General features: G+C 44.0%; 1 protein-coding gene across 2 annotated transcripts; it reads right to left on the bottom strand.

Moving 5' to 3' along the window:
- Positions 1-360: 360 nt before the first annotated feature.
- On the bottom strand, positions 361-13,340 carry LOC105911424 (tripartite motif-containing protein 16-like). Of its 2 annotated transcripts, XM_042708291.1 has the most exons (7): positions 13,294-13,340; positions 12,330-12,852; positions 11,537-11,632; positions 11,086-11,319; positions 7,680-7,839; positions 7,299-7,358; positions 361-1,576 (listed from the first exon to the last, which is right to left on the bottom strand). In XM_042708291.1, the coding sequence occupies exons 2-7, from the start codon at positions 12,813-12,815 to the stop codon at positions 1,056-1,058; spliced, it is 1,557 nt and encodes a 518-aa protein (XP_042564225.1). In that variant the 5' UTR covers positions 12,816-12,852; positions 13,294-13,340; the 3' UTR covers positions 361-1,055. The 2 variants fall into 2 exon arrangements, with proteins under 2 accessions (XP_042564225.1, XP_031426622.1); XM_031570762.2 differs by lacking the exon at positions 13,294-13,340 and having other exon boundaries at positions 12,330-13,286.
- Between the last annotated feature and the right edge of the window lie 336 nt (positions 13,341-13,676).

Below are 13,676 nucleotides of genomic sequence, written 5' to 3'. Positions count from 1 at the left end.
CTATGAGATTGGTTAATCAGGAATAAGGAAAATGTGTTCTTCATTAAATAAAGTCCATTGAAGTACCTGTTGTTTGCCATTATTGTGTTGAGAACATCACTCTTCCCAGGCTTGTTTACTTTGTCACTTCACCTCAAAGGCAAATCTGAGAGATTTTTAAAGGCTTCTCAAATTGAAATACAGTATGCAATTAATTTAGATCAATTAATCGCAAAGCATGTCATTTATTCAATTGTTTTTTTAATCGCTTGGCTGCGCTACTGTAAGAACCTTTTACTGCAATGAGTGATGGAGCTTATGGTTTCCACCCAGAACAACCTCTTCACATGATGAACACAACATAAAGACACAACACATGGAGACATTTTCAGAAGTTTTAATTTCTCAATGTACTGTAGTAAAATAAAATGAAACCTACAAAAATATGCAACTCATTTGTAAAGAATGTCGAATAAATTATTTGCATGTATTTACCAATATAAACCAATACAAATATAATAAAATAAACAGTTTGTACTCAAAGAGAGGTCTTTGTAGATCCATTGTTCCAAAACAATTGAGGTGACCCATGGCCCATTTATCTACCTATCCTGAGGTTCTGATTGGTGTGTGATCTCTTTTGACTCTTAGTGTTTCCACCTGGAGAATTGTGTTAGTTGGGTTTGAGCTGTGATGACTTGAGTTAATTAAATTAAATGCCAGTACTTACTAAATGAGCACATGATGCAGCCAGTAATATATGAAGGGATTTGAGTTTTGCACAAAAAGTTCAACAAATCTGAATCATGTGTGAAAACAGGGGGACAGTGTTTTGTAGTTTTGGGAAATGAGTTTGTCTTCTGGTAGATGGCATCATGGTTTTGGATGTTTAGTTATAAGGCTCAGTTATAGTGTGTAAGCTATCAAGAAAACATGTAACCAAGGTAATCTAATACAAACCAAGGTAATCCACCCCAGAGTCGCAACAGCTTCACTGGTGATCTAATGTCTAACCCAAAACCCAGGGTAGAGAGGCTGGGTGAATGTAGTCTGGATTCAGCATCTGTACATCTCATTCACAACAGCTTCACTGATGATCTAGAACCTAGCCTAAACCCAGGGTTGAGTGTGTGAGTGAATGTGGTCTGGACTCTGTGCAGGAGGGTCATTGTGTCAGAGATGCTGTAGAAGGCCAGAGTTCCTGCCCTGTGATCCACATACACTCCTATTCTGGAGCTGGCCACTAGAGGGAGTTCAGTCTCTTTATTATTGTGTTTGAAAAAGGAGATGGAACTGTAGAGTCTCAGACTCCAGGACTGATCATTACATCCAAACAAACACCCATTATCCACTCCTTTCCTGCTCATGCTTTTATATGAGACTGCTATATAAACCCCACACACCCCACTCCACTCAACCTCCCAGTAGCAGCGTCCAGACACACCCTCTCTACACAGCACTTGATACCACCCATCAAATCTCTCTGGATGATCATGATATGACTGGACCTCATTTCTACATTGCACCCTCCTGTTCCCCTCAGACAGATGGAGGTTTCTGTGTCCTGTGTTTGGATCCAGTGTGAAGTGACTGGAGTCTGATGGAGGAGAAGACAGGACATTATTTATATGTGTTAGGTGTGTATGTGGTTGTTGTTATTCGATATGATTCCTTGCATGTGGGGGTTGAGATTTATTTCTGTGATTTCTTCTGTGAGAGAATGTTTCACATATAAGAGAGATTTGTTTTTTTTGTGTATGATTCTCTACATGTCTGTGCAGGTGTACATGTGTGAATATCTGTATTCGTCTGTGTCTGTGTCTGTGTCTGTGTCTGTGTCTGTGTCTGTGTCTGTGTCTGTGTCTGTGTCTGTGTCTGTGTCTGTGTCTGTGTCTGTGTCTGTGTCTGTGTCTGTGTCTGTGTCTGTGTCTGTGTCTGTGTCTGTGTCTGTGTCTGTGTCTGTGTCTGTGTCTGTGTCTGTGTCTGTGTCTGTGTCTGTGTCTGTGGTGCCCCAAGCTGCGTTTGGGTCCCACTTAGTTTAAACACGGGTGAATTCCCTTGCCAGGCCTATACAAAGCAGACTTTAGGACCCTGGCGAGGGACTAGGTAGGTCTGGCTTTCCCTAATTGAAAGCTCACCTGCAGATTGTTTGACTAGTTGCTGATCAGTGCCAATCTAGTCAAACAAAAGGTTTTAAAGTGGCATTATGCAGCAATTGTACATCAGGATTAGGGTTAGGATATGCAGTTTTACCTTAAAATAACAGCTTTAAAAAAATTGGGGCGCTACAATGACTTTTAATATGGAGAATCGCCTCCGTGCCACTGCCATACCAGGGTCCTTAGGCATATTACTGCTAAATGTAGGTTTGCCTGAAACCGCCCGGTTTCTACTGTCTGCCGAACTAGTAAGTAGCTTATTTGCCGTCTTGCTTTGTCTTGTGTTGCCCTTGCTTGATGTTTGACTGTGTGGACAGTTGTTGACTAACTAGTTTGTCATAATGTGAAAGTCAGCACATTTCAAGAGATTTTGTTAGTTTTAGCCACTAGCATATAGTTAGCGATTAGCAATTGTTCCGTTATGCTACTTTAAAGAGTCAGTAAGAAGGACTGACGAGAGAGAGCGAGACAGAGGGGAAGGTGCCGGTAGCACTGGGTGCAAGCCGGAGGGTTCACCCCATTTTCTGTTTTTGACTACCTTTGTTGTAAGTTTGAAGCCTTAATAAAGAACCTGCCTTTGAGGAATTCCCTTGTTGCGCCTTGCTGAGGGCTGGGCTGCCACATATGGTGGAGAATGCGGGCAAACTGACTCAGCTTAAGAGAGAAGATGTGGACTATGGATCCGGCGATGGAGGAGGTGTTGGCCACCATCTTGCAGGGGCAGCGGACACTGCAGGGAGCCCAGCTGGAGCTCTGCAGACAGGCATCGGCCCGATTCGTCTGATGAGGACCTAGAGGAGGTCGTGGAGAAGCTGACCCAGGGGGCCAAGGGGACCAAAGGTAACTTAAATGCTACCTGCCATGAACGAAGAAATGCAGCTTGAAGCAGGTTACCAACCGCATGGAGCGGCTAACACGGTCCAGGCCTGGGAGGCTCTACCAAAGATGGCCAGGACCAATGAGCGTGTGTTCCTGGGTGAGTTCATCGATGACGATGATGATGATGTCGTTAATGATGTCGAACATGGAGCTGAACGTGCGCTGTGCCCACGCCGAGGACCGCCTGCACTCGTAGCTGGAGGATGCCAAGTGAGCACGCGAAGAGGACTACGACATATACCTCACCTCCGGAGACCACTATAAGACTGAGTATGAGAGTAAGCTGCGGGATGAGCTGGAGCACATCCGCCTGAAGACCGACCAGGAGATGGAGAGTCTGCAGCGCGCCTCTAAGGAGATGTATGACCGGAGAACCGGAGTTTGCGTGAGATGAGGGACAGTGCTGTGCTGGAGAAGGAGAGGGCTGTGAACGCTGAGAAGAAGATGCAGGCCGAACACGACCAGCTGAGGCAGCTCCAGGTGGGATCAGACAGTCGCGTGGCAGAGCTGTCGAGCCAGCTGAAGCTGAAGACCTTTGAGTCTGAGCGCGCTCAGATGGTGCAGGAGGAGATCAGCCTGTGTCAGATGGAGTGTGAGAAACACCAGAAGAAACTCGAGGTTCTGACTAAGGAGTTTTATGAGCTGCAGTTGTCATCAGAGAAGCGTGTGGTGGAGCTCCAGGCTCAGGTCAGCGAGCAGCAGGTCAAACTGGAGACCTACGAGAGGCTGGGCAGGAGCTGGACGACGTCACCATGCAAGCTGCAGAGATGGCCAGCGAGAAGGAGGCTGAGAGGGTGCTCTTCTCCAACGGCTACGACGCTAATGTGCCCACCACCGACAAAAAACGGCAACTCAAGCAGAGTGTTCACCTTGCTAGGAGGGTCCTGCAGCTGGAGAAACAGAACACACACCTACGGAGAGACCTGGAAAAGCAGAACACCCAGACTTGCAAAATGTCCAAAGAGCTGGAGGCAGCCAATCAGCTTCTCAAGCAGGCCCAGCAGCCCTACAGCTACCTGATTGAGACGGTGAAGCAGAGAGACAGAAACTGAAGGAGCGCATCACACTGGAGAAGGAAGTCAGTGCGCTGAAGAAGGCAGAGACGGATGGCAAAGATGTGCCTGAACACGCCGTGCTCAAGAGGAAGGGACTCTACCCCCTGCCAGAGGTGGGCAATTGCTTCCCTGAGGTGACTTATGTGGAGCTGAAGAAGCTGGAAGCAAAGGTGCATTTAAAAAATAGTCAGGAGTTGGCAACTGGGGAGGCGACAGAAGACGGGGAAGACACTGGCGTGGTCTCCAGTGCACAATGGGAGAAGACGGAGAAACAGAGGGAAAGAGATAAACGGCAGGGTAAGTAGATGGCTCCTAAACTGCCACCCTTGTAACTTCTCTGTCATTCTCAGATCAGGATGGCGCTGTGGAAACCCAGATGTCCTGTCCTGCCGTGAAGCCTTGTTGGCCTCATTTATCCTGCTGTGCACGTCAGGTCGCAGGAGAGGGATATGTGGCATTCCCCTGGGGGCTCGGCTGCCCCACTACAAAATGGCCGCCATGCTACAACCTGATGCACAGAGACTGAATGCTCAAAAGGAGAAAGAGAGGAAGAGAGTTCACAACCGGAAGGGGGAAGGGTAGACCCCAAAGCCAGAACAAGATGGACAGACGGACTGAGAACCGACACGGAAAGTACCAAAAGTCTGAGACCGGCTAAGAAGGATAAAGACCCTGTGGTCAGGGGGAAATGGACACTTTATGTTGAATTGTAATTGAAATGATGGTGTTTCCCTGAATGTGCTTTTTCAGGTGACACTTGTGTTTAGGTTTAAAGACTTGAATTAAAACCTTCCTTTTAACCCCCAGGAAGGGGCCTGAAGTTAAGTGGGAGGGTATGTGGTGCCCCAAGCTGCGTTTGGGTCCCACTTAGTTTAAACACGGGTGAATTCCCTTACCAGGCCTATACAAGGCAGACTTTAGGACCCTGGGGAGGTGTTCTGGGGACTAGGCAGGTCGGGCTTTTCCTAATTGAAAGCTCACCTGCAGATTGTTTGACTAGTTGCTGATCAGTGCCAATCTAGTCAAACAAAAGGGTTGCGTCTTGCTGACGGCTGGGCTGCCACAGTGTGTGTTTGTGTGTGTGTGTGTGTGTGTGTGTGTGTGTGTGTGTGTGTGTGTGTGTGTGTGTGTGTGTGTGTGTGTGTGTGTGTGTGAAAGGAGTCCTTTGTATGAATGAAAGATGTTGACTTTGTGTAAAGATTTGGGTTTGTTTAATTTGATTCCTCTGTGTTAGATGAGTCCTTTGTAAATAGAAAGTAGTGTGAAAGTGTTCCAGTGTCTTTGTATGTGAAAGTCTGTAGGTGTGATTGGTTGTATGGGTGTGTATGTGAGAGACAGAGAGAGAAAGAAAGAGGGAAATACAGAGAGAGAGAGAGAGAGAGAGAGAGTGTGTGTGTGAAAGACAGTGTGTGTCTTTGTCTGAAGGGAGTCCTTTGTATGAATGGATGATGAGTGTGTGTAAGAGACAGAGAGAGAGAGGGGGGGAGAGAGAGAAATACAGAGTGTGTGTCCTTTGCAAATATAAGAGACTGAGTGTGTGTTCAGGTGTGTCTCTTTTCAAACGTTCAAAAGCATGAATGTTTAAATTACATTATTTACCTACATTTATCTCTCTATACATTGATGTTTTTTAACCAAATTCTCTCTCTTTCATAGCGTGATCGATGACTGTGAAAACATTGGGCCTCATTCTCGAACGCAGTTGAAAAGAATTTATGAAGGAATTTCTTCTGAACTCCACTTCCGGTGGAATTAGGAACACATTTGGCATTCATGAAAGTTTTCTCATCTGGGATTTGTTCTGAACTTCAAAAGACTTTCAGAACGCGAAATAGCAGTCGTAGATCGGCCAGAGTTTTCTCAAATGATTATTCCTCAAAAAACCACAAGATGCCCCACTTGGCCGCTCCGTGTTAGAAGTGTTGAGGGCTGAATTTGTGAGAAATCGTTGGTGATTGCGTTCACATCAATTCTACAGACATCCTCGGATAACATTTTTTTTAATAATAATAAATACAAGAATATTTGTATCATTAACAATTACGTTTCAAATGTATAGTCATGATTCTACGAGGCACCGTGATGTCATAAAATAAATAAAAGGAATGCTGCGCTTGTCTAGTGAGCGTCGTTTGGCACTGCCGTCTGTACAAGTACGGCAATCCAGACTATTTTAATTTGTAGTTCCACGTTGGTGGAACGAACTCCCTAGCACTACCAGAGCAGGGGCGTCCCTCTCTACCTTTTAAGAAGCTTTTGAAGACCCAACTCTTTAGAGAGCACCTCCCTTCCTAACTGGCATTTCGACTAGTGCTTAACTTGCAGCAGTTACATTCCTGCACTTTTTTATTTTCTATTTTGTTTTTCTATTTCTTATGTAAAGTAGTATTTATTGTTACACTAGGTTTCTATTGCCCGTAGCTTGACTGTTCTCTCCCTTGTACGTCGCTTTGGACAAAAGCGTCTGCTAAATGACTAAATGTAAATGTAAATGTAAATGTACACGAACACTGCAAATGTAAGTGAATAAATAAATAAGCACTGAACTCAATCGCGTTAAAATAGCCATAGTGGAATAGAATGGACACATTTACATACTGCAACAGTACCTCCACCTCTGTACTGGTTAAGTTAGATCTGCGTTTACTTGTGCTCGCTTTCCGCTTTGACATGACTCGCTTCCGAGTTGCTTTCGTGTGGACACGGTAGATTCCGACAGGACACGTCAGTAGGGTTGCGTGCCCTTATAAGAGCTGGCGGGGCTTGTATGTATGCAAATCCAGGTGCATGAGAACGCGCTTTCAATTTAAGAAAACTCTTCCGGGGGAGCACAGCTCAGAACACTTCTGCTGCGTAGGAACACATTTTCAAGCGTTCATGAATTTGGCGGAGGTCTTTTTCTTACGTTGTTTTTCCGAAGCCCGTAAGAAACATTTTAGAAGAAACTTCAGAAAATGTTCGAGAATGAGGCCCATTGTTCCTCATCACCATATCCATTACAGTACATATACGCACTGTTCAACCACCCCAGCCACACTGTCCATGCACCTATGCGACACAAAACAAAGGCCAAACACATTCCTCTACTCATGAACAGTAACAGCCAGAATGAAATGTTGAACTGCTTAAACATGTAGGACCATTCTGAAAATGTGATTGCTACTGAAACTTGACTTGTGATTTGGAATAAAGTAAACTGTATAAAATGTATGTGTGCCAAACTCACATTGTAGGAAATCATCTCTGGTTGTAGGTTCAGGAGGCAAAATAGCCTGGACTTCAGTCACTATTGAGAGAGAAAGAATCATATTAGAAACAACACTGACTGGTGTAAATGTCAACATTGCATCAACCTTCTGTTTTTATGATGGCAGTTCATTTGTGTTCTCTTGTTGAGGGACATTATGAGTCTCCAGCGTCTTCAACCTTAAAGACAAGTAAACATGGAAACACCTGCAGAGTATCTCAGCTTCACCGACATACAAAGGATATGTTACAAATATGTGACATTGAGAAATACAGGAAGTTCACCATCACATTTAGCTTATCAGTAAAATCCAGAGGGAAAGTATAGTAAACATGTAAACATATGAGTAATGTGATTAACCTGATGCAGATATCTTCATGACTTCCTCCTTGCAGAAATTCTCCAGCTGCCCCTTTAGTGAGGAGACAGATTTCTTCACAGCCTCAAAAGAGATGCCTTGTTTCACGTAGATGCAGGATAAGTCTTTAGCCTCAGGTGTCTCACTGACTGACTTGAAAGTCTTAATAAAGAAACACAGAGATAGAGAGAATGAGAGAGAGGAGGAAGAGAATAGCTACATTCTCAAAATAAAACATCCACGTATAAGTAAGGTGCAAGTTTAAATTTTGATACAGTTGATCTGGAAACGTTTTTGTTAACTGTAACTAACAAATTCAACCATTACAGTGCACACAAGTCTTTTAAGTTAGTTATTATCCTGTATGTTTGAGATTTAGATGTGAACTAAATCGTTATGAGTATCTGGGTGCAGCCTAAGCCTAACCTGGATATCGTCCTTAGATGTGTGTGTGCAGCATCTGGATGTGACTTTCAAATGATGGGTTACGAACAACAGTCTTGGCACCTAAGATGCATTGTCTAGGGGTTAGTCTGATGTTAGCCGTGTCCCTCCTCACAACGTAAACTAAAGCAAAGCCTCACCTACGTACTACACACTATCCCTACATGTTATAAATTCATGATAGTGGGATCTTACCTTGTGCGGATGTGTGTTTGAGTGTGTGTGTGTGTGTGTGAAAGAGTGTGTAGGTGAGTGGCCTGACCAACGGGGCAGAGTGGCAGGCACCTGTGCACCTCAAGTGCCTCCAAACAAACTGTGAGCCATGATGAGGCAGATGTGCTTTTATCAATTAACCACAGGTAGTGACATCACTCAAGCCCCACCTTTCAGTAAGTATTTTTCCTACCATGTGACTTAACCTGTCCTAACAATTACCATAATTATTTTGTGCAGTTTTCTGAAGAATGAAAATGTCTTCATCATGCTCAAATGTTTTGAGTGATGAATTCCAAAACCTTTTTTAGATAATAGATATTTTTGGAGTATTAAAGGTGTGCCCAGACGACCAATACACATGGCACACACACACACACACGAGAGCAAGCTTGCAATGCAATAGTATAAGTATTATCATGACACTCTGAGGTTCTTCTGAATGAAGAGTGCGTTACAAATAAAATGAATTATTATTATTAATATTAAGCATATGTCACGGCCCGAAAAGTTACAGGTCGGCGTACTCCCCCAGGCTCACAAAACACAAGAAGCTTGGCAACAATCAACTTTTTATTATAAATAATTCACAGCTCATAAAACCGGCAATCACAGCACCCACCGCTATAGGTCTACTGGCACTAACAGAGCCCCATGGATGGGGAGGAGACAGACACAGACAGCAGGTAAATAAGTTACTACAAAAATAGATCTCAGGTAATAAATAGGAAACTCAGGTGAATAAATATAAGGCATACACAAGCCCACACCAAATTCATCACACACACAGCAATACACTAATTTAAATGACAGTAAAAAAGTTTGCACTCCAGTGTCTAAAACCACACCACTCAGGTCACACTGCATCACTACGCCTCGTCAGCTCACCCACTGTTCTCCTGTTCAGTGCTACGTTGCAGCCGGGTCCGTGATGCCCAACAGACAAGACAGACAAACATGCAAGGTAAACAGTCCACTGGCCGGCCTCTCCGAGCCGACCAGAATAATAAAATCAATAATCCCACACGCTCTGGCAGCCACCACGCAGAGGACGTCAGTGGCCTTCTGCCTCCCGTCTTCCGTATCCCGTCTCCTTTCCGTGCACCGAGTCCTCCCTGGCATGAACGCATCCCCACCTCAAGTAGCGCTCGCCAGGTGGAGACAATCAATTAAATGACTGACAGAGCATTCACACGCTTCCGTTGGAATGCGTTGATCCGTCAGGGTTGACGGATCTCCATTCACTTTGAATGGGGTGACGTCATCCTTTGCCGAACTGAATTATGGCTCCGTTGGGTTCCCGTGCGTTGCGTTTCATGCTTTGCTTGCAGCAAGAGTTGAAGAATGTTCAACTTTTCGTGAGGCAATGCATGCGTCAGCCAATCAAATTGCCTTTCATGCATAACTGACAGCACAGGCGCTAGCCAATCAGATCCCGTATATGCTCACGTGTTAAAAGCGTCAAGCTCAAAAAAAAAGATGGCGACCAAACTCCGTAAATGGTCGTATTTGTACCTAAAAGTTGTTTGTTTGACTTTTTTTTGCTTAGATTTTTTTAAAGTTACCGAGAAATAGACACTGTACAATGTAAAAACCCCTTTATTGTAACTGAAAAATACGTCTGATAGGATTTGCGAGGTGTGTGAGCACCCTACCTAATGTTAGCATGCTACTGCTTACAAGGTAAGCAGCTTGCTAGTGGCGTGATTGGTTTGTTGACCTGTCAATCTCACTATAACGTCTCTGGTATCAACAGAACCCCATGCGCCAGACTCCTCCTCCGCCATCCGTTGGCGCAACGCATTCCAACGGAAGCGTGTGAATGCTCCGTAATGCCTGCACGCTTTCCCCTTCACCCACAGGTATCCATGATCAATTACCGTGCAAGCATTGCATTAGCCCCCAATCATTGTTAATCATTGATAAAACACGCAGCACACAGTATATCACTTTACACACGTCATTTTCGCATATCACTTTACGTCATTTTCATCCAACCCATATAGACGTTACACGACACATACAAATTAATAGTAATATCAATTTTTATCAGCGCATATGCTAGCAGGCACACCCACACGCACACGCACGAATGTAGGCCTACGGAAATAAATAAATACTTTACGGAAAAAAATATCCTGCTTATTATACGGTTAGTTGCCAAAACAATAGAAGACATTCCTCCAAAATACCTCTTTTTAATGATTTTGTTGCCGTTTAGTTCTTCACGCAAATGCCAAGCAACCCACCTTCTGACTTCAAGTTTCAATGACTTTCAGATAGCTTAAATGACCGGACTACTTGCGGAATGATATGAAAGATGTGAATTAGAAGCACAAAACCCGTTGCCAATGACAGCAGTCATACATTTTTCACAGCAGTGAATATAAAGAAATTACAGACCTGCGAACGTTGGGATGGCCCATTCAAATCAACGGAACTTTTTGGAACATTCTGAAGAGCCGTATAATAAGTACAGGTATTTACGTTTGATTCCTAATTTACCATTGACCTCCGCGGGCCGGTCAGGGACAGCCACACTTTGCCCAGGTCTGCCCAGGTCTGGGGTAAGGTATCTGTTCAAATGCTGTGGACTGTGTTAGAATAAGAAGAAAAATAATATGGAAATAGATACTTGGAGGAAATTAAACAATATCTAAATTGAATTTGAATTTCCACCTAGGAATATATTCAACATAAATCAGTGCCCTCAAACATTCTATGCATTCACAATCCACCGTCCACAGTTACCTTGAGGAAATGGATGTGATCCTCTGTGTGTGAAAGGTGCTCCAGATCAGCATCTCTCCTCTTCAGCTCAGCAATCTCCTGCTCCAGTCGCTTCAGGAGTCCTTCAGCCCGACTCACCTCAGCCTTCTCCTGAGCTCTGATCAGCTCTTTCACCTCAGAGCTCCTTCTCTCAATGGAGCGGATCATCTCAGTAAAGATCCTCTCACTGTCCTCCACTGCTGTCTGTGCAGAGCTCTGTTAGGAGACACACAAAGAGGAGGGATCCATCTAAAGCAGCCCACTCACTAAGCACCTCCACACAGCATGGTCCCCATAGTGTGGCTCAGAGGAGCTGGAAAGTGGCTCAGCATTACAGACTCCTGTCTGGCTGACTGGAGGAGAGAGCCCTGATTGAGCCTGAAATGGCTCCTCCAGCAGCCAGCTGTTGTCCTCTCTTCTGGTCAGTACTCACCTTGAGAGTCTCCACAGCCTTCCTCAGCTCCTGCAGCTCCTTCTCTTTCTCCTGGATTCTCTGCTGGATTTTACTCTGAGTCTCCCCCAAGTGTGTCTATGTTGAAGGAATACATCACATCGAAAACAAACAGTTATGGTGGCGTCATAATATTATCATTGTCTGATTCCTGAAAGAACAAGCTCTTTAAGCTACTGACCCTGACTGAGAGGTGATCTGTAGTGTTGCTGAATAGCCTATTGGTGAGACGCTGTTTCATTACAAGGCTTGAGAAAAACACAAAATGAGTCTTGTCTTTGTGGAGCGAAAGAGAGAACCAGGAAGAAGACTGATTTACTGACCTTACATGCAGTCAATCTTTATTTAATCTTATTTCTAATTGATATCATGGAGTTGATAAAAATGTACAACATAATGTCATTCAGTCATAGTCTCAACCAACCCTACAAAATGCCATTTCAGCACCCTAATTACTGGGTTCATCTGAGAGGACTGTGCTGCAATATTGCAGGCAGAAACCATGATGTGCCCATCTTAACATAAAATACTGTAAAATAAGAGTTTCACATAATGCCCATAACACATTAAATGGTAATTTAGGCTTTTTATGTTATATCATTTAGGTACAGTTCATATGTAACAGGAGATTACATTGTTCTTCTCTGTCTGCCTCACTCTATCATGGACCTAAAGAGGATGAGTCTATAGCCTGTCTTTCATTCCAGTTGGAAACCCAACAGCCATGTCTTACCACACAAGTACAATCTATCACCAAGAGAACTCCTGTCCTTACCTGTTTCTCTCTCCTCCCTGCAGAGGCTGACACAGTGTCATGGCCTTTGTGTTCATCCACCAGACAGAGCAAACAAACACAACTTTGGTCCGTACGACAAAATATCTCCAGAGGCTTCTCATGTTGGGTGCAGATCCTCTCCTGTAGCTGGTCTGTGGCATCAACCACCTTGTGTTTTCGCCCAGGGTGTATGTCATTGTGAACTTTGTAGTGAGTTTCACAGTATGACACCAGACATTCCAGACAGGACTTCACAGCTTTGACTTTTCTCCCAGTGCAGACGTCACACTCCACATCTCCAGGTCCAGCAGTACATGGAACAGGAGCAGCAGCTTGGATCCTGTTCTTCTTCATCTGTTCCACAAGTTCAGCAAAAAAAATATTTTTGTTTAAAACGGGTCTTGGGGTGAACGTCTGTCTGCACTGGGGGCAGCTGTAGACTCCCTTCCGATCTTCAAGATCCCAGCATCCCTTAATGCAGTCCATGCAGTAAGTGTGTCCACAAAGAATAGTAACTGGATCCCTAAGAAGATCCAAACAAATCGGACATGTAAAAAGTTCGTGGTTACTTAAAGCCGCTTCTGCCATTCTCCGTGTGTGCTGTGTGTAACGCTTCACAGATTTTCACGTAGTTTCGTTTCGCCTGAAATCGATGCATAACTTGGAAACGACTTCCTTGTTGGTTGGGCGTGTTTGTCCAAACATCGTCATTGATATATGTTATTTCAGTCCTAGGGCTGATCCATTACCGAGAGGGGTGCGTGCTAATACCCCCATCTTAAAGCAGTTGAAACTTCAATTCATTTCAATTTGATTTATATAGCGCCAAAACAATACATTTTACAATCTGCTTGGAGCCGGCTGGGTAGAGACTGCAGATTAATCAATCATACACATATCAGGATACATGTGGTAAATGTACACAATGCATACACACATAACATGGTATAAACATGATACATACAAAACAGATGGTGGGTTGAGAGCATTAAAGTACAGTAGAACAGCTTGGAGGGTTTACAGTGTTCTCCAGACCTGCACCTGACAGTACAATGACCAGTGTTGTGCACGTTCACACCTCTCATGAACTAGTTCAAAGTTCAGTTCATACAAGTAAACATGAATCATTCACGTTCATAGTTCACCATTTAAATTCTGAACTAGTTCATAGTTCAGTTCATTTTCATTTTTTTTTTAATTATTGCAAATTTTTCAGGAGGACAAAATTTGCACAGAAAGTTGAGATTTTTATTGTCGGAAACTTTATCAGACAGTGTGTAAAAATCCCGCACATAATAATAAGGTGGATCGGATGTACTCGCTGAGTCTGCGTCTCTGTTTTCGCTT

The sequence above is a fragment of the Clupea harengus genome, chromosome 7 (assembly GCF_900700415.2).
Source record: "Clupea harengus chromosome 7, Ch_v2.0.2, whole genome shotgun sequence".
Taxonomy (NCBI): domain Eukaryota; kingdom Metazoa; phylum Chordata; class Actinopteri; order Clupeiformes; family Clupeidae; genus Clupea; species Clupea harengus.
This window is presented reverse-complemented; position numbering and strand designations above follow the sequence as displayed.

What these genes read in the sequence shown, in the direction of transcription:
- LOC105911424 (XM_031570762.2), bottom strand. Translation starts at nt 12,917, where the DNA reads ATGGCAGAAGCGGCTTTAAGTAACCACGAACTTTTTACATGTCCGATT. An exon ending in CATGAAGATATCTGCATCAG is followed by an intron (nt 7,359 to 7,679) that starts GTTAATCACATT and finishes CTCTCTCAATAG; the next exon opens with TGACTGAAGTCCAGGCTATT. An exon ending in CAGAGATGATTTCCTACAAT is followed by an intron (nt 1,577 to 7,298) that starts GTGAGTTTGGCA and finishes CTCCTCCATCAG; the next exon opens with ACTCCAGTCACTTCACACTG.